Source organism: Sceloporus occidentalis, unplaced genomic scaffold (genome assembly GCF_023333645.1).
Source record: "Sceloporus occidentalis isolate IW3139 unplaced genomic scaffold, rSceOcc1.0.p SCAF_361, whole genome shotgun sequence".
NCBI lineage: Eukaryota > Metazoa > Chordata > Lepidosauria > Squamata > Phrynosomatidae > Sceloporus > Sceloporus occidentalis.
Window position 1 is genome coordinate 81,137 of NW_028317341.1, and position 27,869 is coordinate 109,005.

The 27,869-nt window shown below is 43.4% G+C and overlaps 1 protein-coding gene across 1 annotated transcript; it reads left to right on the plus strand.

Moving 5' to 3' along the window:
• The first annotated feature begins 1,623 nt into the window (after positions 1–1,623).
• Positions 1,624–26,602, plus strand: LOC149273650 (growth factor receptor-bound protein 7-like). Its single transcript, XM_089506032.1, has 16 exons — positions 1,624–1,743; positions 4,250–4,319; positions 18,948–19,107; positions 19,791–19,923; positions 20,272–20,428; positions 21,587–21,708; positions 22,105–22,182; positions 22,452–22,589; positions 23,471–23,581; positions 23,743–23,841; positions 24,103–24,177; positions 24,747–24,863; positions 25,598–25,658; positions 25,737–25,824; positions 25,992–26,085; positions 26,456–26,602. The coding sequence occupies exons 1-16, from the start codon at positions 1,624–1,626 to the stop codon at positions 26,600–26,602; spliced, it is 1,770 nt and encodes a 589-aa protein (XP_089362158.1).
• The last annotated feature ends 1,267 nt before the right edge of the window (positions 26,603–27,869 follow it).

Below are 27,869 nucleotides of genomic sequence, written 5' to 3' on the forward strand. Positions count from 1 at the left end.
AGGAAAAAGAGAAAAAAATATAGTGTGATACAGTAAAAACAAGGTACAAGGCTTCAATGAATGCACTCACAATGTGGATAAGCTTTTAGCGCGTATATCAAAACCACTCCTCGGTATATGTGTTGGTTCCTTGGCTCCACGTGTATGTAAGACAAAAAAATCTAATAGGGTGATACCTTTACCATCAATATGTGTGCTAAGAGGTAATGCACTCACATTTAGTAGAGAGATATCAAGCTCATCTGGTTTGTTGTCCTGAAGTGGCGCCGATCCCTTGATGAAGTTCCTGAGGTGGCTTTGCTGGATTCCACAAGAAGATTTCTTATAAGTGCTATCATCACCTGAACTGGATACAGAGTAAGCTGAAGTTAAGACCTCTTAAACATCTATTTTCTAAGGTATCTTTGTGCACTTGCACTTTATCCATATCCACACTGGAACATTGAAGAAATCTTCTTGTGGAATCCAGCAAAGCCACCTCAGGAACTTCATCAAGGGATCGGCTCCACTTCAGGACAACAAACCAGATGAGCTTGATATCTCTCTACTAAATGTGAGTGCATTACCTCTTAGCACACATATTGATGGTAAAGGTATCACCCTATTAGATTTTTTTGTCTTACATACACGTGGAGCCAAGGAACCAACACATATACCGAGGAGTGGTTTTGATATACGCGCTAAAAGCTTATCCACATTGTGAGTGCATTCATTGAAGCCTTGTACCGGAGTTACATTGTTTTTACTGTATCACACTATATTTTTTTCTCTTTTTCCTTTTTTTCTTTATATGAGCTATTCGTGATCGCGGTTTTAAAGCGCCCCTAGACAGAAGTCAAATTTGTATTATCTGTGCTTCTTAACCAGATCTGGTGACATCAACGAGCTCAATCCTGCGTTCGAAAGATCCAACCCAGAAAAGTCAGTAAATAAAAGAAAAGATTCCCCCTATTACACCGTGTTTAACACTCTCACATTTTCCGCCTGTTTCTGATAAACATCCAACATACGATTGGGTAGTGAGTTACATGTGCTGGTTAGCAACGGGTGAAATAGATATCTGTCCCTTTAAATAAAAAAAAATATATGGCCACCATACTGTTTTACTCCTCCAGGAACTGAACCCGTGTAGCAGACTAAAAGGTCCTTAATGATCCTTAATGATGGGATTTATTAAAGAGGGAAGGGCACTGGGATCACGTAAATGCCACAGACAAGTTCCTATGGACTCGCAGACATTTACACTTATAGGGTATGAAGTGTTCTTTACTTTGTCCAATCCTTACTGTCTACTTGAAGGACTCATTGGGGGCTTTCACTGGCACAGAAGTCAATATGGTCTTCATACTGGTTGGCCAAGTCGTGCTCATTTCAGAATGTCAGGTTTATGGTTGGTTTATGGTTGGTCTTATCTTGCCCACAAAGTCCTCCTATGCGCAGAAAGTATCGAGTACCGGTATCTGCCATGACACCTAGGCGGTGTGATACTGAAGATCATATCTATAGAAGTAACCAGGCAAATATCTCATACACAACGGTATTCATTAACCACTAACCATAAATGCTAATGCACACCTTGTATCTCCTTCCATGAGAGGAAGAAGTCTCTCAGGTTTCATATCAATGCGACATTACTATACACTCGTCACCGGCATCTACAAGAACCTTTCAGGTTATGTCAGCTGCTCCAGTCAGGAACAACCGGAAATCTTATCCCCCAAGGCCACAGAACTGGAAGCCAAGGTCGGTGGAAATTGCCAACCTTAAGGCTCAGACCTTATATACCAAGCTCCTCCCCTTTGGTATTAATTCCTACCACCTCTGCTGAGAGGAAGATCTGTGAATACACCACAACATCAGCCTTGAGCCTCCTATATACCATTTTTTCCAGCATGATCTTTGCTGATATCACTTCTTTACGTATAGGTTTCTTCCATGTTCGCTATATCATCATTCTCTTTTTTTTTTGTTTCTTTATGGCCAAACCAAATTAAAACCAATAATGATTCCAGAAAAAAAATAAACCCATAAAAGTCTGTTGACCCGAACCAGATAATAAAAAGCACTTAGCACTTTGTACTATAAACATGCACGGCAGAGACAGGTGTATTCACGTTGAAACCGACAGCCAAACATGTCGCCGACCTCTTGAGCAGCGATAGGGTTAACGATACGCATGTTAGGGATCAGGAAAGCAGTTGGCTTAAGAGCTTGCGCTCTAAGAGCTATGCGAATTCGCGAATATACCTTTGGAATTTAACGACGGCTCAGTCTCCACAGGGGAAGCAAAGATTTTTGGACAGCTCTGGACTCTGTCTGTTATCACTACGCGTGTGATTTGTGTCAACAAGTGAGCCTTCTCGTCACAGCAAAACCACAGCCGTGTGCGGGGAGAACAGAGGGGGGGGCTGGGATTCATCATGGAGGGCTAGGGAGCTATCAGATTTCAGGGTACAGCACCCGAGAAACCTCTTGGACTTCCTGACGCTTGGATACAGACCCTGCAACCTCTAGGATTAGTGCCACAGCCTCTTACTTGTCCAGCAGTTCCGAGTTGGTCAAGACATGGAAAGAGCAGGGACGCTGGTTTAAGGTCTTCGTCTTCCGTGGTCGGAGGGGTGGAACCGGTGCACGGTGGCTCATGTTTTTTGGGGTGGAAAGGAGGGCAACCCGCCCTGCAAAGAGGCAGAGGAACCGTAGGTTTTGTTGGAGGACTGTCCTGGAAGAAATATTCTGCTGCGTCAAGGGACCGCGGGACAAGGAGAGCTGTCCTGGTGAGAAGAGAGCTCGTGAGCTGCTCATCGAAAAAGAGGTAAGAGAAGCAGCCAGGATCCGGCGACTCGGGAGACCTGGACGGGCGGCGACAAATCGCTCGGATGCTCTTCTTTTTTGGGGAAAGAATTCCCAAGTCGCTCTAAAGCAGATTTCACACCCATTAGCAACAGCGGCACTGAAATAAAATCGTGGCTGTATAACTATTAACGGGGTTATGATGCGGCCGGCAGCGATGCTGACCGTGACGGGCGCTGTGCTTCTTCATAAATAAGATTTCTCCGTATATTCGGATAATAATGCGGCAACCAAAATGGAGTCTGGTTAGTTAATAGCCTGCATCCGACCCCCCCTGCCTTATCTTAAAGGGCTGTTAGCGCAGCAGCCGTAAAGCAATACCATAGCCAATAAATAGAAACACAGGATCTGATTGTCTTACACATTTTTTCCACCTACGATAAGACCGAAAATCCTGCTTGGTCCTTGGCCTTGTCTTATGTCCAAGACAGCTTTATGTCTATAAAGGATTGACCTCTACCACATCTGCTGGAAGGCTGTTTCACTGACCTACTGCTTGCTTAATGAAGGAGTCCTTTCTAACATCGCACCTATCCCTCGAATTTTGGGCCATGATCTCTCGTCTTATTATTTCTCTGAAATATACACTTCCTTTGGTCCATGTTTAACCCCTTACGTGTTTCGATGTGTCTTTAATGTCAATTCAGAAGTTAGGACGTGAAAACAAAAGTTAAAATTGTTTTAATTATCTTTTTGCCCAACTTCAAATGATATTATTTTAACTCCTATCTGGGACGGAACAAATCGGATCTGTTATAATTGTTTGGTCTTAATCGTGATTTATCCAGATAACGCTAATAATGATAATATTTTGACTCATTTTATTACTATGTAACTATTTTGTAACTATGTTACAGATATATAACTTTTAACCAACGTGTTGACAAAGTCACAGCAAGAAGAAATGGAGGATGCCAGGCATTGTGTAGCCGAAAGCTTCATATATTAAACATACCTGGGATCTATCGGGGTTTGCCCCCTGACTCTCAGGGGTTTTTGCCCCAATCTTAGGGTGAGGAGGACATATTCTCAGGGTCACACCGTCTGGAACAGACTCTTCCTATTCTACACTGCTGGGATCATATGTAAGACTCCCAGATTGATGCTTTCTCTACCAGTCTGGTGTGGTTGATATCCCTGCTTGAAAGCAGGTGGCTCAATTAAGTGTATCTTTAAATCATTACGTGTAAAGGATTCCCCGAGGATCGGTATTAGAGCCATTTGGTTAACCCATTTGGCGAGTCCCTGCATGGCATCTTCACAATGGGCTATTAAAGGGTTAATGTTTTAAGAGGATCAGCGTCGGCTCATTTAGAAAGTTGCCAGGTATGATAATAAAGGATTGTCGCAATTCGTGAATGAAGTCAGATACAATACCCGGCTCTTCTCTCTCTTAAAGGGGAATGGTGGCGAAAGAATTAATTGCCAGCCGGCGGACAGTATCAGCAATGAAGAGACTATAAAGGAAGGTAAGTAACAGAATAGATTGTCCGGGATGGCCGCATTATTACACTGTGTCCAAAGCTGTATCCAAAGATTTCTCGTGTATCCTTTTACTGCACCCATCTGCGGTGGGATGCATTTAGCAGGGAACATGTGACACTAGGGGCAAAACGTTTTCTAAAGAGGGTAATTAAAAAGTGTATGGCTTTCGCAGATAGACTGCGAAAAACTCTTATAGCGCCTTATAAGAGATCTTATAGCATTTTGCTGCCCTGTTGTGGAAATCGCTTACCCCTACTACTAATGGCAGGGCTGCCTTTAACTTTAATGGGGTCTTTGTCAGGCCCCTGGGGGTCCCCCATGTTGGTTTTCTTAGCACTCCAGCTCTATATTTCCATCTCCCCCATTACATTACTTCCCTCTATCATAGCATCCCTCCATCTCCTCGACTTCTCTGTATCCACCTTCATCAGTCGCAAATGCAGCCGCTGTGGGCCCTTGAGCTTGGGCCCTAGGCAACTGCCCTTTTTGCCCTGCCTTACACACAACTCTTTTTTTTCTGTCTGTCTTGCTTAAGGAACACAGCCCACTGCACCCCCCACACACACAAAAAGAAGAAAACATGCGATCTAGTTTCACCCCCATTTGCCACCTTGACGTGCAAATGACAGCTTTACAAAGAAGGTCTCTTCTCTGTGTCACCCATGAGCCGCAGGTTCTTCCTGTTTGATGCTGTCACCCTGCGCTGGGAGGGGTAGACAACTTGTAATCGCGCTCTTGGTTATTATTAGAACCTCAGATACTGAGTCACCTGTCTCTTCTTTTATTAACCTGTTTAATCATGCGGTCTGCTCCTCCTGTGCCACTCGGAAATAGTAAACACAGGTTTGCGCCATTTTGGAGGAGGCAGATGCCCACGCGCAGGAGGGTACAGAAGAGTCAGCACGCTGATACCAGCTGTCTGTGCTCCGTCAGGTTCACGGGGTGCGTGGTGGCACCGTGGGCAGGCGTGGGGTGTTTGGCGGCACTCAGGCGCAGTTATGGGAGCTGTACCTTGTAACCTACAAGGTGTGGCTGGGCGGAAGGGACGCCCAGTGGTACATAGATGCTTCTTGTCTCGGCGCACTTTAACTTAACAGTACGAAAGAGCTCTGTCGCTAATTCCCTCCCAGTGTACAGAGAGAGAAGAGGGAGGAGAAGATATTATATGGGTCCTGGAGACAGTCCAAGAGTTCAGACAGATTCCCAGGAGGGAGTGCATGTACTATGTATACACCAGAGCGCCTTTCTCATAGTAATATAACTGCATATACAGTGCACAGCCATGAACTAGCTGTGTGAAGTGACATATACATGCATATGTACGTACTAACAGTACAAACATATATGTACATGAAACATAGTCTCAGGAATGTAAATAAAGTTCATAACGTATGTATCTCGCCCTTGGCTGCTTAATAAGACTGATTCATTTTTCTTGAGGGCGGGAGAAGTTTCCCCAGGTGATGTCACCTGAGGGGTGTGTCTATGCAAATAAGGACAGGTAGATAAAGAGAGGAGGATAAACAGGAATTGCCAGTTCTCTGTTCGTTGAGGTGCCCCCCCCCCCCTCACCTAATCTCGGTACTGCTCGCCGGCACAGGTAGGAATTTGATCATTCTCTATCTGACCTGGAAGTCCTAGCTGGACATGATATACAGTAAGAGTTTTGCCGTTTCTGTAAATGTGGAGGCTCGTATAATTCTGACTGTTTCGTGGAATGTAATTCCTTAGAAGTACTTACTCTGCCTTCAGCATATGGATCCTGCGATGTAGCGATACTGTTGAAAACTGATTTCAGATACTGAACTTTTTACATGGCTGCGTACGGGGCTTGGGGCTATCCTATAAAGGTGCAGTGTCAGCATTTAGTGTGCCGTTCCTGCGCGTAAGATGTGGATGAAGTGCTTAAAGTTCAAGTTCCTTCTACAAGTTACAGAGAGATATTTCTAATGCACATAGGCTCGCCCTATATTCATATGTTTTTATATGGTTCATTCCCAAATAATGTTGCTACAAGGGCAATCTGTACACACCTTGCCCATTTTATATAGCGCTTTCGATAATATACAGCCTGGGTATATAGTATTCACGCCCCATGAGGTGCAGTGGATGTCTATAAGGATGTGTTATAAATCACGCTTAGTGTACTATATAAGGATGTGGTTTAGATTGTATAGGACAAATTAAAAAAAATATATCTAGGGGTTAAGACCAAAGCTGAAGAGAAGATTTAAAAGGTCATGCCTAATGTATGAGATACAGTACTCGTTGAGCATTTGGGGTACATGGTATACAGTCTTTGGTCTATAGGAGATTGTAGTGAAGCTGTTGTCTTTGGTGGTCATGTCAACAATTGTTCCAGGTTGTATCCTGCTATATGTGATGCCATACATAAGATATATTTGATATAATGTAATGTAAACATGCATGGGATAGACATACGGATATCCTCACTGTGAGACAAGACCAAGACGGAATGAACTTTGAGTCTTTAGAGTAGAAGTAACAGGCAGAGTAGATGCGCTGAATGGTTCTTATCTACCATCAAAGTCTATGGTTCTATATAAACTACACTTCATTGGCACAACCCAAACCTGCTATGCTTGGCTTAGGGCATCCACATGGTACAGGTCTAACTGCCAGGCATCACCTCTGTCTAATTTACCAAACAATGGATTACGTGGACCACAGGATGCAAATTTAGTCAAGAGCGTTTATGACCCATCCAACAAAGTCTGGTGGACCAGGGCTAGACAATCCCGCTTTAATGTAACATACAGACCATGCACCCAAGGCATTAAAGCTCATGAGGTTGACTTGGTTTTATTGGTGGAACACATTTTGTCAAGAAGACGTACTCTGAAGTCAGTATGACTGAGTCAGAAGTAGAAGACCAAGGATGCGAGCAACCCTATGGCCTGTCACATAAACACATCGCATGGATGAGCAAAACACCATCTCCACATACTTTAGGTTACCATTTACTGGAGAACAGCACATGTGAAGACCCTAAATCCAGAGACAACCCACAAAGACAACCTCCCAGCATAACCAAAACATGATTACGTTGTTATGCCAACAGGCATCTGTTGTAGGGGGCAAGAAGGGGCATATGCCCCTCCCGGAAATTCTCACATGGCACATTGGGCAACTAACCTGGTCTAAAGTGATGCCACCTTATGTACTGGTGATCTTATTATTGTGTGGGCAGTATATACATGGAGTTATGGTATAGAGTATGAGGTAAATACAATGATCGCCGTGTACAGGATGTCGTGTATGAGGAAAGAGCTATGTTTATAACATGTAGATTGCTTGATGGGGTGGAGGTTATGTTATTAGCATGAAGGTTACAGTAATATGCGGGGAAAATACTTTTTCTTAACGACCTATTATAATGTATAAAGTAAAGGTCAACAGTATATAGAATGTTAATAAATATATATATATATATAGTGTGCAAATGTACTGTCCATCACATGCAGGCTGTAGTCCGGTACTAAGGTTACCATGTTTTGAGAGGAATGAAGAGCTGGTCATGCTACATTTTCCATCGGAGCATTACTGGTAATTAGTTATATTTTAGTGGCTTGTTGTGGTGGTTATTTGGCGCAATGTTTTAAAAGTGGCCTTATCGCCATGACAACACTGGAATTTCCCTGCTGATGTATGAGGTAATGTATGTAGTGCAGGCTGTAGTGTATGAGGTAATGGTAACGTATGTAGAGCGCAGGTTAATAGTGTATGAGGTAAAGGTAATGTACGTAGCGTGCAGGCTGTAGTGTATGAGGTATTGTATGTAGCACAGACTGTAAAGTATGAGGTAATGGTAACGTATGTAGAGCGCAGGTTATAGTGTATGAGGTAAAGGTAATGTTTCTGGTGCTTTATACATTAAAAACAATAATCACATAACTAAAAGCACAGATTAAGCAGTAGGTGCTTGGGGGCCACAGTGGCCACTTGAAAGGACGTGGAAGGGGTGAGATACAAAATTTGGAAGTCATTTTGAGGTTCAGATGTTTGAAGGACTCCAAGGCTGCACATAAATGGAGCCAGGCAGCCATAGAAGTGTCACTTCCATGAAGAGCGGGTTCTCCCAATGAAACTGATTATTCTATGGAATATGAGTGGGTACAGAGTTTTCCAGTAAGAAGCCAAAAACGTAGCGCAGAGGAGATGGATAATTTGTGATCTGTTGTATTAGAGGAGGAAGGATACATTTAAGAGAAGTTTACCATCGGTTCTCTGAACAGAAAATTAAGTGGTTATTTCCGTCATAAGTGGAACAGAGTTTCTCAATGCCACGCTTCATCCGTCCATCTGGTCGTTTGGCGTTGTGTGCCATTGTGTATAGCCTTAGCTACAAAATCTGTCCTTCTCCCAGAGACCTTCCCACAGAGGAAAACGACTTGCCCCAAACAAATGGCTATTTATATGGGCTCTTCTAATGTTTTATTTGAACTGTTGGCCATATGTGGTTTGGAAGAACTCCACTGAAATAAGAGGACTATCTAAGCCATATATAAATGTTTGGGAAAGGATTGTGGGGAGCTCAATGCTAAGCGAGTTAATGTAAAGCACATTTTGGTTGAGGCCTTCGTTCATTATGTGAAGAACATTGTAGTGACCACATAGAAAAGTATCTTAAGAAGAAATGCTTGGTTAGCTTGACGCTCTCTTGAGACATGTCGGTAATTTGGGGTCAGACACACTACAGCCATCATTTCTTCTACTGTGATTTTCGGTATAGAAGTTTTAAGGCAAGAACCGGTAGATGCTTTTAGCAAATAGACCTTTTGAAGGTTTAGTGGTCTGCTGTGCTATGGATTGGTGAGGAACCGAGGATCAACTTTGGCGACCTGTCTGCTTCTAGAACATTAGCGCGTGTGACTTTGGTGTCCATTCTCTTTGTGCCTCTCAGTGACGAGGGACAGTTTAATGTTATGCCCATCGCCCTCCAAGCAAAGAGACATCACTGCGCTACGGAGCACAAAACGGTTGAGGGGTAGGCCTTAAAAAAAAAAAAAAAAAAAAAAAAAAAGAAGACAATGCATGTGAAGGTAAGAAGAGGGTGATTCTAAAAGAAATACCGCACTGAGGTGAGCATCCGGGAAAGTCTTCAAAAAATGGAAATGCGTTAATCTGCAGGAAGACAAAGGGTAATGCCGGGGTAATTATTACCATTGATGGCGGTGTCAGAAATGTAGTTCGCTGATTGAACGACTGGCGGTTTATAGACAGTCTTGTTATGGCTGTGCCTCGGGACCGTGTTAATCCAGCCTATTATTTACTCTATCAAAGTAGATTTATTAGTGCAGCAATGGAAGGGAAGGAGTAAAGCAGTTTAAATTTTCCTGGCCCCGTACGTCGGGACACCCTGCTGTCGCGGTACGACGTGTCTCCATAGGAACTGGGGCTATGGAGGGATTATTAGCATTAACCCTTAGGGTGCTAGGGGGCCAAGCTCTGGCCCTCACGTGTTGCTGTACGAAGTCCTCACTGTTGTACGATGCTTGCTTACACAATATGTATTTACGGTGGATGCGGAAAGGTCACCCTCACTTTTTAACCCTCTCACTGCCAACAGTGAATGGGGGGGACCTTCCCCACCTTGTGCTTGTTAGCCTGATACTCTACGTTGGTACTGTACGTTTTTTAAATGTACAATTTAGCTATAACGGTGGTTAAGGTAATACTAATAATAATATTCATTTTTAAATTCTCTGATAACCATTGAAATTCTGTAAAATCTGCTGGTTGACGCAGGTTTATGATTAGAATACAGGTTGCGTGTGTTTCTAAGGGCAATTTCTAATAAATCACATGTATCTATTTTTATCTAATGCTTGAACTTGAGATTCACTTAATTCACAAATCTCCCACCTTAAGGCGGACATAGAACACGGGCGCGAACGATGTATATAAACACACATATAGAACACGAATGAATATGACGGTGTGGCAGAAAACATGCCGGGTGCCATTCTGCTGACAAATGGAGATTCACTAAGCAACGGAACCCGGGGTGGGAAAGATATTTATGTTACAGATGGGAAAGGGAGAGGTTTCCAGATTACTCTTGGCCAAGCACCTCCTGGACCCCACGCAGACCTTGCTATATTTGAAATGGTCCATCATTTATTATCCGACTTATCCAATTCCATCCGATCTCTCGGGACAAAGACATCTCTACGTAACCGCTCCTCAAACCTACGACTATGAGCAACGATGTAGGTTTGCACTACACCTGTTTACGAGACGTCGTTGGATGTTTGTTTGTGATTTGAGAAACAATTAGAAAAGCTGGGAGGGCTCGTCGTACAAAGAAACATAAAAATATATATTTAAGAGAAAAAACATTGTGTTTGACGTTAGAGATATTTGGACTCCATGCTTTCTACTAATTATCAGCCATTGGAAATCTAGGGCTTGGATTCAGACACTCGGCAGTATTTTTTAACCCTTCCGTGTTAAACGAGACAGTAGGCAGTTCTAGATTTCTCAGCCTGTGGCAAACATACACATTAGGTCCAAGGGGTCCCTTCAAACGCCTTTATTTAAAGAAAGACATAATAATATGGGTTCCGTGTTAGTAAATTGCAATGTATGGATTGAAGAAGGCCAGTGTTAACAAAGAATAGTGTTCCTCTGTTTTAATACCCATTGCCGTTACACCAGATGCATTTTCTGTGTTTTAGAATGTTTTAGCCTATTTAGGGTCATAAATCCAATAACTCAATGATGCTTAACCAAAAGGCAGCTATCAGGCATCCAAAGGCCTCTGTGGGGTTCCTGGCCGCACAGAGAAGGTGCAGAGAAGATTGTAAGCTCCTAGGAGCAGGGCCCTCCTCACCTATTGCTTCCGTAAGTCATACGCCACTTGTTATGTCCTGTCTACCCATTGTACAGCGCTACGGAATATGATGGCACTATATAAAACAATAAATAATAATACTGAGCTTTGACGGTATGCTGACGGGAAGGGCAGACTGCTTGCCCTCCAGATCTGGCCTCGATGCCGTCTGTAACCCTACTCTGGGTAGTGTCTGACTCTGTTTGGAATGCATGTTGTGAAACCCAAGCTCTTGCTGCATCATGTCAGCTGCTCAATATATACCCCTAAAAAATAGCAGCACTGGGGAGGAACAAGTCTCATGCTCTGATGTAAACATTCACTTTTTTGCTATAAGATCATGTATTATGATGCTCCATGGTGCAGAAAGTGCTTTGCAAGGTAGGTGGATGATCCTCGCGAGTTTAATATTCATGTAGCGAGTATTCTGAATACATTTATAGACTGGCTCTGACAACACGGCCATCCATGATAGATATTGTGGCTTGCACACGTAATTAAACCCTCCCAAACCTACTTTTTACAGTTCGCCATACTTACTAAACCATGCAATGGCGCCAACCAACTAAATGAGTAATATAAATGGATTGGAAGCCCACCGAATGCGTGTGTCCATCTAAACTGCACGTTCTCTGCTCTCCGGAGGCGCGATGGTCCCTTACCTCTCAAAACTATCAAACTGATTGAAAACACCAAAAACACAAGCTTTAGACAGCTTTAAGAAATCAATTTAATGATGTGAGAAGCTGCTCCTACTTAATCGCCAAAGTGATGTTGCTAAACAGGACTATTTAGGATTTCTTCCTGTGCGTTTATTTCGCTCCCCAGTCCGAACACAAAAAGAAGATGCATTTTTTGGGGAAAAAAACAAAACCCCTTTTAATTAGTGTGTATTCAGTCCATTGCTACAAACAGTCATATCAGTATACATTTTACACAAACTGCATAAATTTATCCAAAAAATAATTTATTAAATGAATATTGCGCAGTCAGAATGAGCATCATGCGCTGCTTACATAGCTGCCAGGGCTGCGTTGTTCAATCACTGTGTATAGTTGGTGATATTATGTGTCCTATTGTACAGCGCTACGGACTATGATGCCGCTATATAAAATATTAAATAATAATAATAAGTATTAACTAGAATATTCTGCAGAAACAGTACAGAGGTACTCATTGGGTACAGGGACAAACCATAAAGCCAAAACATATCGCAGCATGAAGATGCACGTTGGGAACATGATACTCTATTCAGTTTTTAAAGAATAAACTAGAGGGTCAGAGGTTTAGATGTAAAATGGAATGTAAAGTTTTACTTTACAGAGTGGGTGGTAGATGCATGAAACAGCCTCCCATCATAAGTTGTAGAGGCTAATACAGTGAGGCATGGTATAAGCATAAAACTATGCCAAATAAAACGGGCAGCCTTGATGAGCCGCATAGTTCTATGTTTCAATGTCCACCATTCTTTTTCAAAGACAAGCAATCCCTCGTTTGCCCACAGGGGGCACTGTGGACAATTTGCAGCCATGTCTTTAGAAGGCCTGCCTATCTATCCTTTCCAAGGTCGCTCTTTGAGATTGCTCTGCATGCTTGCCAGGTGAGTTGCTTGGTGTTTTGGCCACAATTGTTCCCTATGTGTCGATTTAATAATTAGTGTGTGTAAGGATCGTGGGGTTGATAATTTGCTGGGCTTGGCCCTAAACTGAAAGTCTCCAGTCTGTCTCGGTTTAGTCTTAAAAAATATTTAGGTTATTGCTCCATGATAGTAGAATTGGTTTCCCGCTTGACAAAAATGTCAGTCAAGGATGTGGTTTTTTTTTTACTCTTTCTGTATTCACCAAATCAAATAAGGCCACCAATGCATAGAAAGTAGGGGTATAGCCGCCAAAAGCCCCCCGCTTCTGGGGCAGTCTGGTTCCGTGTTGTAAATATATAAACACTGAGCTTATGATTAAATCCAGATTTACGTATTTGTGTTAAGCCTAAGATCTCCTTAATGCCCCTGAAACTGAGAAATGGTTTATGAGCTTAGATTTAAAACATTTTAGAAGATTTCAGGCCAAGAATCATTCTACCTGGGGAAGGGGCAATGCAAAGACGGAACAGGTGGGATAAATATGGCTCCATATCTCCCAAATGGCTCTGTTTAGGAGACACAGTCCCTCTCTCCCGCTTTCTTTCCCTGATTCCCCCTCTTTTCTGGGATCTCAGAATGTTTGGCGGGTATCTCAGGGTTCTACAGCCCTAAAAGCAACAACGATACATATAAACAAAACAAAAAATATTTTTTATAAATAAACATTGTAACTTCGATACCTTTCTTAACTACTTGAATAGCTTTGTTCGGTCACATGGCCACCTAAAAAGTATTGGGGAAACCTGCTAGCCACGCCCCCTAAAACAAAAGTTGCCCCTCTTCAGCCAGGTGCGATATCGGGAAGTATGGTGTAGGTAGAAACAAGGTACTGCTGTCTATTCACTAAAAGGAGAGCTGGCAGTGGAGTTGCAGGTGAAGAACCAACGCTGGCAAATGTCTCCAAAAGTGCTATGCTGGCCCTGTGTAATGCATAGTTTTAATGGGTATAGAAGGAAATCTAATTGACTTTACTATGCATTATACAGGGCCAGCTGATCTCTTCCTGCTGCAGAAGATGGCTGGTGTTGGCCCATTATAATGTATATTGTATAGTGAAGTCAAAGAACTGAAACCACAACTCTCCCTTTAGTGAATAAACCCCACTGTGTGTGTATCGCCATTGGGGAACGGGTAGACCGCGATAGATGCGTCACAGCGTTTCCCTTCCCCAACACCTATACGTAGACTTTGGATCAGCCGCTTCACTGCCTGCCTCCCCCGGCCCCGGTCTCTTACATTATAACAAAGGGTCACTTCACGCAGGAGAATCAAGTCAATAATTAACTCTTTTGGCGCCGCAGGATATATGGAGGACGAAAAACGTACTTTCTTAACCCTATACCGCCAAATTAGACTGCTGTGTCCCGATTACAAAAAAAAAAAAAAAAAAGTTAAAACCTTGTGGCCTTAGCCCTACTTCCTATTACACTTTAGTTAATCAGTGACTCTCTCCTACCCTCCAACACCGTGTGTCTGTATCACGTAAGAGACAGAACAAAGAGAACAGGAATTAAATGTACGATATACGGTATGTCTGAAACAGCCTGTACCCATTCTCAACCTCACTGCACGTAACACCTTCCGTATCCGTACCGTATACCGAACATAAACAGTGCGCATGCACAGCATAGAGGGGGTCGTACGGGTACCGTATACCCAACAGAAACAGTGCGCATGCACAGCATAAAGGGGATTGGTACGGGTTATCAATGCTCTGACTCTATAGAAGAAATACACAAGGGTACTTACTAAACAAACATAGCCCTGCTTATCCGATTGTGTGTCCGGAATATATAGATGAATCTTTATAAAGAACACGTGGGGTTTGGTGCCCTGCCCCATGACTGTTAAGATAACGTATACAGGGCACAGCGCCGAGACTATAGACGGGTTATATGCGTCTCTCGTTTTACTTTGCACTTACATCGCTATGGTTATTGATAATAAATGTGTCTTTTTTCGGTGTAGCGCGGGGTCGGATAAATGTGATGAATCATTTCAGGATGTTTTTTGGCACCGTTCGGAGGAAGACACACCCGACCCCCGTAGCGGTGTAAGGCATACCGTATACCTGGGGCAATGGCACACCTTCTGCAGGCTCCAGCTACAACACTTCATTGTTCCCCTCAGACGGTGTATGACGAAAGCTCCGCTTCCTCCATGAGTGCTCGCTTAACCCCTGTTTGCTGAGAGTATCTGCATTTCTCGGCACTGCGTGTGATATCGGTGTTCACAGCACTGTACAGCACAAATGCAATTTACATAGACTTTAAAGAATGTAACTGTATTACACATTCATTTGTTTAATAGAATGTGAGTGTTCCATAACCCATGCGATACGTAGCAATAATAATATTGTGTGCCCGCCGCATGTAGCACTGACACACCATTGTTAAAATGTTACATATAGCTGTAATTTTAATATTCTGACACACCGGGCACTGAGCAAGCAAGGCAGACAGTAGTAGTCACGTTGTAGTAAATGTGTCGTGGCTGTAGCGAGGCTGTAGCGTGGCTGTAGTGCCGGCTGTCGCGAGGGTTTATGCGTGTGACCTTTGCTACAATGCAATCCTGCTCGCCCAAGCAGCCCCTAGCCTTCTGTCTCATCCCCCTTAACCTCCTAATAGATTGCAAGCCCTCATCCCTTCTATGCCAGCGCGTCTCATGTTTCAGCATGAGGTTAGCTTTGCATTCTTCCTAACAGAGCTCTAGAATCCGCTGCTGTTCTATTAAAATGTAACAATCAGAATATCCGTGACCATTTCATTGGAGTAGAGTTATTGTGGCTACGGTTACGTAGCAGTGACAGATTGTTGTAGGGGTAATTCTTGCGCTTGTACAGTGAGAAAACCTGACGTGTTTCGCCGTAACCCTTTATCCGAGGGACTGAAGGTTTTAATAGTATTATAATCTACTTTCCTCGCTCCTCTACAATGCATTGTATTCCAGGCCAGATTTTTGCTTGTAGCAAATTAAATATTTGCTTTAAACTATTTCAGTCCCTTTTTAAAAAGTTATATTTTCCCCAAGTCATGCATGACAAGATACGCTTGCTTAAAATAATCCACATTGTTGAAGTAGCACAGCTTGTCTGAAATAGCAAACTATATACAGAATGTCCCATTTGTTATACAGGAACAAAGCGTGTTCTTTGGATATTTTTATTACACTACATTCTGTGTCTTCCATCCACCTGCCCGCATCTCCCCTCCGTCCATCGACCAGCTCCATTCACAGCGAGGAGGCAAGGAATTGCTTATTCTACTATTATCACCCTCTATAAATCCATTCATCTTATGATTTCTTCCAATCCACCCCAATGCCACTCATTTCTCTTCTGTTCTTCTTTTAGCTGCACTCATTTCCATAACTAGCTCTCAAGGAATCCCCGAGCTGAGTGACTCTCACCAATACCTCCATCCTACTTTGTCTCCACTTTTCCGACGCATCTACTCCATGTTCACCACTAGCTGATTTGCTTGCATGCTTCCGATACCCCCCCCCCCAAGCTTGTCACCATAACCTACTCTCTCCCGCTGTCCCGGACAGAGATTACTCTCACACTATCTATCTCCGGCAAAAGCAGCCTGGGCCTCTATTCTTGCTTAATGGCCTTGGCTTTCAGTCTTGGCTCCATCATGTCCACCTTCACTCCACTAACTACCACCTGACCAAAGTGACCTCTCCCAGAGCTTCTGTGTCCACCTTCCCTTCTCTTTCTTGCAGATTCCTTCCTGCCTTTGTTATCTTTGTAATCAGAGTATTAATATTTTATTGATGGAGGACACAGGATCCCTGTGTGTACCGCGTATGGTCTGATTAAAGACATGCGTGTGCTTTATGTTTGAGAAAGGGTTAATGGTTTTAGTGTCGACAATCCTGCAGACACTTCAGGTTCCGCAAGAGGCCTGAAAAATGCAAACTGTCTCGTTTTCTTTTGTGTGAGCACCGTCGGAACACTTGGGTCACATACCTGACTTAACCTCTCCCGTGCTGAATCATTCCTAGAAATTCCGTCTTATGGCGAGATACCCGATCCGTGAGCGCGCTTTACTTGCCCTTTTTAAATCCCCTTACGGGTTTAGTGTCTGGTAACTGTTGAGCGGAGGTTGTTATACACAAAGTTCACCAAATGTACGGCGCTCGGGCTGTTTGCTCAGTACTGCGTGTTCAGTGGAGCTTAAATGGGGAATTTCCAGTTGCCATTTGCAGGGATTAGATGGTCGGGAGGTTGGTTGCTATCAGTCTGTTTCCTGATAACCGAATCAATAGGAAAAATGTAGATGGGCGAGCGATCTTTAGACGGGATCAGCTGACTGCACGTCTTTGGTGCCGTATTGAATCTTTAAATTAAGGAAAATAACGAGCTTACTTTGGACTGCGTCCTAGAGGTGTAGTCCGTGTCGTATTGAGAATAACGTATATCCCATGCATGTTTAAGTTCCCTCGCTGTATTATCCTCTACCGCTTCTGATGGGAGATTGTTCCGTTTATCTACCTCCCACCATGTGACCAGCCAGTTAGAATATGACCCCTTGTTTTAACATTTCTCTTCTGAAATAAACCTCCGTCCTGTGCTTTTGTTAAACCCATTTAAGTATCTAAATGTTTCTCACGTCTCCTCTCTTCTTTACTCCAAACTGTACATATTGAAAATCCCTCTATTTTTTTTCCTTCTATGGTTACCTTGCTTTATTGTAGTCCTTGATGGCATCATATAGGTGCCAGGAGGTAATTAGCAGGTGGATCTATAGGGGGCTTGTTTAGGAGAATGTGTTGCTGGTGGAACACTGGAGTCCTTAGTCAAAGATGATGCTTTGTTTTCTATAATGTGGCTGATACAATGCATTTGGGAGCTCATATGGACTTCATATGGACACTTATATCTTAGACAAAGTCTATACATTTGAGGGTTGTGGAGATGGCCAACAATGTACCGAGTCACACCGAATTTGACCAAACGCCATGGTCCTCTACAGCTCACGGCCAAAACAGGAATCAGGAGGGTCTAATCCCCCACCAAATGGAAAGGATCCACTTAGTAATAAGTAAAACAAATTAGAAGGAATGCCGGTGGGTTATACGCAAAAGCACAAAATAATTTTAGTTCCATTAAAAAAAAAAAAGTAGAAGTACAGCGATTTGTAACGATATTCAAATAAATGGACAGGCCTTTTGTCCCTTAATGACTTTGTCAAACAAGTTTCTCGTTCCCTACTAGTTTGTTTGGAATGACACCAATGACCGGTAAAGGTGTCGACAATTCCTCCCTTTAGAGCAGAAAGTGTGCTTTAAAACTAATGACTTCTTGATGACGCTGATTAGTTTTTTTTCCCAGTTTCCACGTCTACAGAGGGAAAGAATCATTAAAAATGGGTACGTTAGTTTCTAATCGTATACATGGTGTAGCTCCAGTTTTGAAAGTAGATACGTTATGAGCCCAGACTCCTATTTGACGGAGTAGCGATCGACCAGGGATATTGTGTTACGTGTGAGTGATACGAAAGGCACTCTTGAGTGTATGAAACGGAAAGTGTTAACCGAGCAGGTATCCGGAGAACCTGCCTCCCTCTGAGTTACATTTTAAACCCGGGAGGAGCGAGGCAGGTCGGGTGCAGGTCACAGCGTGGAAGGAAAATTAGCTGAAGAAGCAGAATCCATGCCAACAGTGAAAGCCAAACAGCAACCTGGAGCTTTAAAGACACAGCTTTCATGGAAAAGTTCCACTCGCCGCAAACCGTGCCGCTTTGGCGTAAGTTCCTCGCCAATGGCCGTGCCGCAAGATCAGCGCGGGAACTTGTGTCACTTTACACGAAAGATCTAACCGCAAAGGTATACCGAGCCAACCTTTGGTCCTCCTCTTCTGTTGTGCGTTCTGAAGCACACGGAAGAAGAGTCTAGTATGAGAAGTTGGTATAATTGACTTGATATACCAGTTCAAAAACAAACCGCAGAATGTGTGACCTCCGCACCGTCGGAGAAGTTACGCATGTAGAAAAGCTTCTAAAATCCATTACGTTCCTGAGCAATCAGACAATAAGACACCGTTAAGATTAACACAATGTTTTTTTAATTGTGCTTTTGTGAGTTTGACCAGATGTTGTCTCTGTCCTCCAGGGGGTAACATGGATTTGGAGGCACTGGAGAGCAGTCACAGCCCTGCTCCAGACAACCCATACGAGCGTGAAGGATGCACAAACCGTAGCCCCTTACCACAGAGGGGGCTGCCAGAAAAAGAGGTGAAGAGGTCACAGCCACTACTTATAAACAGTAGCAGGTGGGGGTAAGTTCTGATGAGACGCAAGTGGCAGAATCAACCATAGTTGACGTCTCCAATAAACTTTTCACATTACTTTAAGCAACTTATGAACTCGGATCAACCGTGTCACAAATCGGATCACACTGCGTTACTCCACGAGTGAGCTAGGATCCTGCCGGCCTTGGTGGTCATCAGACTCTGGAGCTTTTAAAGCTTTATCCTTGGGTTCAGAAATGAAAGGCAGTGGCCGGTCCGTTTTGGATGCAGAGCAGTTGGTCGAAAGAGGCGGATAATTCTTTGTTGATGGTCATTGTTGATCAGCGGGTCACATCTCCTGCAGGGCATCTAGCTGAGGAGTGGGGGGGAAATGGTAGATTCTGAAGAATCCCCCCCCCCACATTTGTAAAAGGGATCACATTAATATCTAAAGTGAAGTGCATATGAGAGAGAACCTGCTCTATAAACGGCTTAGTACCGAGAAATCCAGGGTAGATGACAGCAAGCAGATGAAGTGCCCGCTTACAAATATCCTGGCTGACGTCCCAATAGTCTGTGAATTGATCGGCGGTTGTTCTCCACGTAGCGTATGGAACGGGAGAATCTGTTTTGCCTCCAGTGCTAGACCTTTTTGGCATATTGGGCGATTGTTATACGGGAGGGCTATCCCATTTAAATGTTTCCGTGTCTTGTGTGCTTTCCAGGAGACTGCGAGATGACGAGATGAGGTCCTCATCCCTCCCCGACATCCCAAATCCTTTCCCTGAGCTCTGTAATTCCTCTCCCATATTAAGCAACACCCCAACCAGTCGTTCCTCGCAGGAAGGGGGTCCGCATGTAAGTACAACAGACCTTTGCTCTGTTTATCTGATGGACATTATTATTTATGGATAACTTTTAAAGCACTGAAACTATCTTTACATCGGTCTGCAGTACGGTTAAACTCAACTTCCATGACGTTATCGTTACAAGGAACCTGCCGGTGAAAGCCAGTATGTGTCAAGATCCGTGTATCCCCATAAAACATGTGTGGATCCTAAATGCTACGCACCCGGGCACCGTGCAAGTTCCGCTTCTTTATTGGCCGACCTTGCCTTCAGATACTGTATCTCACAGACGTTTAAATTGCTTCGCCTTACAGCAATCTAGATATGGATTGTAGCTGATACATGCCTCCTTTTCCAGGTGGTGAAGGTATACAGTGAAGATGGCACATGCCGCTCCTTGGAGGTGACGGCGGGGGCCACAGCGCGACACATCTGCGATATGCTGGTGGAGAAAGTCCACTGCCTGAGTGACGAGAGCTGGTCTGTGGTGGAGCTGCATCCCCACCTGGGGCTCGGTAAGAACGTAGGAACCCCAAATTCACTGGGAAACCTCAAGAAATAATACGGCTCCATCTAATGTATAGATCTTCATCCCATTGATATTTAAGTATTTTTTATTTATTTTTTAGGTTTTTTTTTTTTGTTTTTTTTTTTGTGTTTTTTTGCGTCATGGAGTGTACAGATAATTCCTGATCGTCGTAGACAAAGCTATTGTTTCTCCTAAAAATAACTCGGGACGCAAGCACAGCCATTTAGTAGGGAGTGGGTATAGTCTAGCCCTTGGGTTTTACGCCGCCTCCTTCTGTCGCCAAGACTGGCGCCCGGTAGCGTGCCAAGCAAGAGTACGTGCCGGCCGCATGAAACGTAAGCCTGGTACAATAACTGTATGACTGTTACTATAGGAATTCTATACAGTCATCCCGTAAACAAAAGCAAACGCTCTGCAGTCACATACTTTAAAGGTGTGATCTTCCTTCCTTGCTCTGCCAGCTATAAGGATTATCTCTCACTCCTGTGTTTTAGCCAGAAACTGAATTGTGAAATATGTTCTCGGCCTGAAACTGTAACGAAATAGAAAACATTACATATTTACCGCTGAAGTATCCCCCGGGAGGGCTCAGCGGAGAGAGAGGAGCAATTTAATGCAAGGAACCATTTAAAGTCTGGCTTGATTTGATACAGAAATGATATCTATTAAAATAATTCTGTGGAATGGATGAATGTGAGTGAAAAGCTGCGTATTTAAAAAAATATATATATATTTAACTAATCCGGGAGTTGAACGCTTTAAATCCCTGATTTCACTAAATACAATAAGCTTCTTCTGCAAGAATGTCCAAGCTGGATCTGCGCAAAACCTAATCTGAAATCGGTGCGATTTTACTTTCAAGAAGTCTGCCAAATGTATCAATGCTTTATGAAGGGCCAACTCGGGGAGGAATTAGGAAGTAAAATTAACACTGAAAAATACTTTTAAACATTAAGAGTTTAGTAGTTCTGTCTTGGTTTGGGAGGATAGTCAGATGTGATCACAAAACCAGGAGGAGAAGCTCCTTTGAGGTTGGCCCTTAACAATGTATAATGAAGTCTGTGAAACTCCCTGACCTCTTCTGGTTTGGTACCATCCCTCAACATGATGGACGTTCACACATCTGTCTTATACCCTTATACAGAGCGCTGCCTTGAAGACCACGAGTCGGTAGTAGAGGTTCAAGCAATGTGGCCGGCTGGAGGAGACAGCAAATTTATCTTTCGCAAAAACTTCGCCAAGTATGAACTGTTCCAGGGATCCCCAGTGAGTATGGAGAGCATAAATCAGACGGTGTTCCAAGAGATTATACTTGGTATAAGAAGAGGTATAGCTGGGATTTGCTTAAACCTGGCATGGCTCCTGGGTCCAGATCGCCTCATTCCACACAATGACCGCTCGCCCACATATAAGCAGAAGAATGATAGAAGTTCTAGACTGTAAACTGTAGATACTACTCTACATATTCTAATTATTGGTACACCAATCTTCAAGCATGCCTCAAATTATCCGTATCGTCCATGGTTAGGGTTGAAATCGTACATAACCGATCTGCAGACTTTTCTATTGTTGATGAGGATTTTGAGCATGTTGCGTTATTCTGTTCATGTTACCGGCTAAACCCTGTCTACGTTTGGTGAAAACTATCTCCTCTTCTTCCAGTACGCCTTGTTTCCAGAGGACATGGTTGGAGGGAATTTAGAAGCGCACAAAGGACTCTCTCACTCGGAGCTAATACAGGTAGCTACGTGATAGGTGTGGGCAAGAAACATGGTGTATCTTGTACCGGACACCTTGGACACTGACTGATAACCCCGTGTTGGTTCACCATGTACTGAAATACCGAGACCTTCTGTACGGTGTCTGGACTGCTTACTGAGACAGAACCCGAGCGGTTAAGGATATCGTAAAGATAGAACGCAGCCAGATGATATCTCACCTCGACCAGCTAGACGCGTTTCCTGGCACCATCAGGACTTAAACCTATTTGTTCTTCTTCTTTGTGACAGAACTTTTTGAACTCGGGCAGCTGGCCAGAGATCCAGGGTTATTTACACATGAAGGAGAGCGGCCGAAAAGTCTGGAAGCGCTTTTACTTCTTCCTGCGAAGATCCGGTCTTTACTACTCCGCCAAAGGAATGTCTAAGGCAAGATAAACGTTTATGAACGATGGCGGCGAGATTCTTGCATGAAGTCATAGTACGAAGGAAGGCGAAACGCGACTTATAGACGCACCGGATTGCGTAACGGTGATGAGTCTTCCGCCGGTGTTGTAGGAAACGGGGAAAGAATTTGCTGCAAGCTGACACCCTATAATTAACATTTCAAATGCTCTGAACCTAAGACTTTTTTTCTAAAAAAAATATTTTATGTTTGTAGAACATCAGGGATCAGTCAACCCGCTACAAGCTCCCCACGAAACTCCGGCTTTATGGGAGATCAGGGTAGTGAGTTACAGAGAAGATAGTCGGTATTCCAAAGAAGTGGTGGTGTAGCTATCACTAGGACAATGATTTGACCGGATTCCTTCATACCATTACACGTATTGATTCCCCTCTAAATATATTCTTGCGTCATTACAATGTAATTATCAATACTGCTTTCCGGCAATAAGCTATTGCGCAATTTCCTAATGACTGTCACCCAAGATTCCCGCCAATAAGATCCAATACTACCGCGATACCAATACAGCATACCCTTCCTGGCAATGATGTTGCCTTCTATAGCATTGCCAACCTTTACCCGTTTCCCGCCAGTAAGTTCTCGTATTAGAGACTCGGTACTGAGCTGCACACCCAAAGCCGAGATCTCCAAATTGGAAGCAACATCAACTTATTATGAATTGATAAAAGGACCTAAACAAACTGTTTTACATACCACCAAAGTGCAAGTACAATGTATACAATAGAAGACATAAGAAATCCATGAGATCCCCCAGGATTTTGCTGCCTTTTATTAAGGGTGGGACCCGGATTGCTACTTAAGTTAACTTTTCTTCTAATACAAGTATTGTTTCCTCTCTTCCCAGGACCCTCGACACCTCCAGTATTTTGCTGATGTGAATGAATCCAATGCCTACTGCTTGACACAGGGAAAGAAGCTTTACAATGCCCCCACAGACTTTGGTTTCTGTTTAAAGGTGTGTTGGGGAAAACATCTACCCTACCGCTTTTACTCTGTCCGTCTCTCTGATATTTCCGACACTTCGTTGTTGGATCTTCTGTATCGTTTGTTTTTGCGTCAGTCTCTGGACACCTTGTACCTGCCTCACCGCTCTGTCCCCCCCCCCCCCCCCCGCAGCCTTACAAAATGCGGAGCGGCACTAAAGGTCTGAAGATATTATGTAGTGAAGATGAACAAGCTCGTACCTGCTGGCTCACAGCTATCCGTCTGTTCAAAGTGAGTTTTCCAGATCCCGATACGAATAATAAGTCTTATCGCTAATGGCTTAGTTGACCTGAGATGAAACATCTCGCTTACTCTTATTTGTGCAACAAAAACAATGTTGTTGATACTGAGACATGAACTCGGCTGGTTTAGGACGTTTGGTGGTTCCCCGACTTAATCGTTAAAATCCCGTGTATTCGGTATGAATGGGATACGGACAGAAGACACTACAGTGACTGATTGTGTTATTAATAAAATAATCATATTTTACAGTACGGCGCTCAGCTGTATAAAAACTACCAGCTCTCCAGACGCAGTCCCCAGTCTTGGATGGAACCCAGTAAACAGGTAGTGTAACAAGTACTGATCGCTGGTATTGTAACTGATATTGGTTCAGCTGGCAAACACTTGGGTAGAGAGGCCGGCCAATATTTCTCACATCAGCCTTTGGGAGAAAAGCATGGCATAAAGCGAGGCCGTTCACTCATAAATGTCTCCAGCAGCAATTTCTTTTTTTAATTGGGGTGCTGGCCCAGACCCACCCCAGTTCTATGCCCCCCTACTATTTACTATGCAGCGGGGAGCACCCTATTGCTATCTGGGGGTGGGTGCTGAGTTCTGTGTTCCCCCACAAGCAGTCTCTATGGACGGGTCATATGACGGCACTCTGTCCAATGGAGCCGCACCACGGGGCTAATCATGGAGATCTGTGCTGAAGGCAATGCATGCGCCGGTCTCGGCAAAAGTTCTATGTCTAAATACCCCACCGCTTCCCAGATCATTGTTACATTTTACAGGCTTAGCAGCAATCTCTCTCTGTGAAATGATGTCATCTACAGTGTCTAATATTTAGGGCAAAAGTAAAAAGAATAACCCCGTTAGCCTGCCTAACTTTACCTCGTGTGTACTTTTTGCAGCACAGCGCGTCTGATAACACGATGGTCCCCATGGATTTCTCGGGGTGCACAGGTCGTGTTATAGAGAATCCTCTCGAAGCGTTGTCCGTGGCGTTGGAAGAGGCTCAGTCCTGGAGGGTGAGGTGTTTGTGGTTTTTTGATAGGTTAAGTGTTATGGAATTAATTCTTATGACGTGATAGATGTCCAGCAGGAGCCCAGATGTGACTCGAAGAGACTTTTCCTCCTATCTGTCGTTTAACCCCATAGACCCCGGTGGTCTGCTTGGTATAAATGCCAACTGGTTTTAAGTATTTCTCACGGTGTGATTTCTATGCAGTTATGATCACCGGGAAATAGTGTTTTGTGGCAAATGCCAGTCAATTGGTGGCTGGTGCAGATTTTTAAATAAATTCTATGGTCGTTTTACTTGGCCTCGGACAGACAGCCCTTCAGTCATAAAGATCTGAGGCTCGCACCATGCAGAAGGTGGACAGGAGGATTATATTAAGTCCACAATATACTTCATTACGAATCTTCCAGAAAGGGACCTGTGACTTTCAGATCCTGTTATATGGCAAGCTACTTTTGGAACCATAAATTATGCCCTGTGGACTATTTTAAGGTCTGGCTTCACCCCGTCCCAGGGCTCTGTTCCAGAATAAAAATGGCGACGTTCCAAATTCTCCCGAAACACCTTCACCCCACACTCCGATTGCACCCTCTGCTGAAATCTCCCCTAGCGGCTCCGTTTAGAGATAAGCGACTATGGACACGACAAGTAATTGGTCTGCATTTCTTTAACTCAGCATCTGGACTGCCTAGGAGCTGTTATACTTTTAAGTCAATATAATTTTTTTTTTATTTTTTGCAGAAAAAGACAACTCATCGTTATAGCCTGCCCACTCCGTGCCAGACCAGTCTAAACAGTGCAGGTAATGTCTGTCCGTGTGATTTCATCTTCCATGAGCTTTAATAGCGCTCTCTCTAAGAACGAATGTCGACTTTCTCAGGAATTCACAAGACGCAGGCGTGGTATCACGGCCGGCTGTCACGAGATGAGACGCAGCGCCTCATTGTACAGCAAGGAATGGTGGATGGGTAAGTAGCTGCTGGTGACATACATTGAGCTTCATACATGATCATGAAGGATTGAACTGTGAGCTCAGGTATGAGCGTCACACGTGTGTGTGTGTGTGTATATATATCTATATGTGTATAATATATATATATATCTTATAATATTCCTATCCTCTCGTTTGACGCAGAGTTTTCCTGGTGCGAGAGAGCACGAGAAACCCAAATGGATTTGTTTTGTCTTTGTGTCACACGCAGAAGATCAAACACTACCTCATCTTACCGGTACGTGCCTGACCTGACCTAGCCTGGGCCACAGCATTAACTACTCTGGATATTGATTGGTGTATATGGCATAGTCCAAAGACATTAGTTGTATCCTTTAAATAGATAAGTTTATTTTAATCATTAAAATAACGTATTCTTCTTACAAAACTGTCAACCCTTTGCCCTCTTATCTCTTCGGTCTTTCGTAATTGTAGCCTCATGTTTTCTGCAACCTTACTAACCAAAGTCTAAATTTTATTTATTATTTAACACATAGAATATGGGCCGTTTTAGTCCCAAATGCAGCCGTCGTAGATCGTATTTATTTATTTATAGTGATGCATTATGGAATGGCGATTCAATTTGTGTTCTTTGGATTCTATTTCAGTGTGAAGAAGATGGCAAACCCTATTTCTCCATGGACGATGGGCAGACCAAGTTTGTTGACCTTATCCAACTGGTTGAGTTCCACCAAATCAACAGGGGGATCTTACCATGTACCCTCAAGCACTACTGCACGTCGGTGGCATTATGATTGGGTCTTATCCACCATGAATATCAGTCGTCATGAAGGAAATGACCAGCCCGCCGTGTTTTTTTGGGTTTTTTTTTATGGCTATTTCACCCTGAATGATCTGCCTACCAGCTTGAAGATACCACAGCTGCGGGATCATGCATGGTTGCAGCTTTTTAATGCCTGGATTTTCTCGGTGGCAATTGTTCTTTAAGCACCTAAATCCTCCTCTTAGTGGTATAATTTTATCAACCCATGGACTGAGGTTTTTTCAGGATGTACAGTCGATAAGCTACAGTTGACTCCATATTGTTAAAAATCCTTTTGCAAGACTGTTAAATGGCTCAAGTACAGTCAAAGAAAAGCTGTCGCTAATCTCTTGAAGTCGCTGAAAGCCATCAGGAATAAGGCACTCGGTGTCTGCCAAAGGATCGATGCTGGTGCCTGTTGATGAGAGCACTGTATTGTATATATCTACAAGGCCAGTTCATGTCTCATATTTTATATGATAAAGCTTATCTATATATTTTTTTTGACTTTTATTTTCTCTTATTTTTGTACAAAACCCTCTAACCTCAGTCTACTTATGAAGAGAAACTGTTATTTATATGTACCCAGAGTCACGGAAATAAAAAATGTTCACTACCCAAAATCATTGAAAAGGCTGCTTTCTTTCACTGAAATGGACCAGTCAAAAAAAAAAACCTCTTTGCGTGATAAGGTCTACTTCAGCTAAACTATAAGCTTTTTTTTTTTGTTCTGCCTTTCTGCTGAGTGGATATACGCACTTACAGATAAGGGCTGAAACGTGCACGTTGGATAAAAACATATTTTATACATGCATTTTCAATAATAATAAAAAAAAGTTGCTTGTGCCGCCAAGTAACCCTGTGGCCTGGGTTATTTAATCATAAGTTCTATGCTATCTAGTAGCAGGACAGGCTCTGCCACACAGGCACCCAAACACACACACACACCAGGACAGGCTCTGCCACGCCGACACCCGCATCAGTACAGGTTAATCTAAACAAAGCATAAAAAATGCTTTCCACACTGGTTTGTTTTTTGTGTGTTTTCCCCCTTGTGTATTGATGCCCCAGCCAGCCCACCCTTTGGTTTTAATGTATGCCCCCGACACCCATGTGTATTGCCCCAACACCCTTGTGTATTGGTTTATGTGATGTCCCCAGCCAGCCCCCCTCCTTTGTGTATTGATGCCCACTTTTGTACTGGTTAATGTACCCATGTGTGGTAATCTGCAAAAAACAGCTACATTATTTTAGGGGGT

Bases quoted from the DNA above. Each gene is read 5' to 3' on its own strand.
- LOC149273650 (XM_089506032.1), top strand. From the start codon at position 1,624: ATGCGACATTACTATACACTCGTCACCGGCATCTACAAGAACCTTTCA. The intron at 1,744-4,249 runs GTCGGTGGAAAT...TCTCTCTTAAAG, and splicing joins CCACAGAACTGGAAGCCAAG to GGGAATGGTGGCGAAAGAAT. The intron at 22,183-22,451 runs GTAGCTACGTGA...TCTTTGTGACAG, and splicing joins CTCACTCGGAGCTAATACAG to AACTTTTTGAACTCGGGCAG.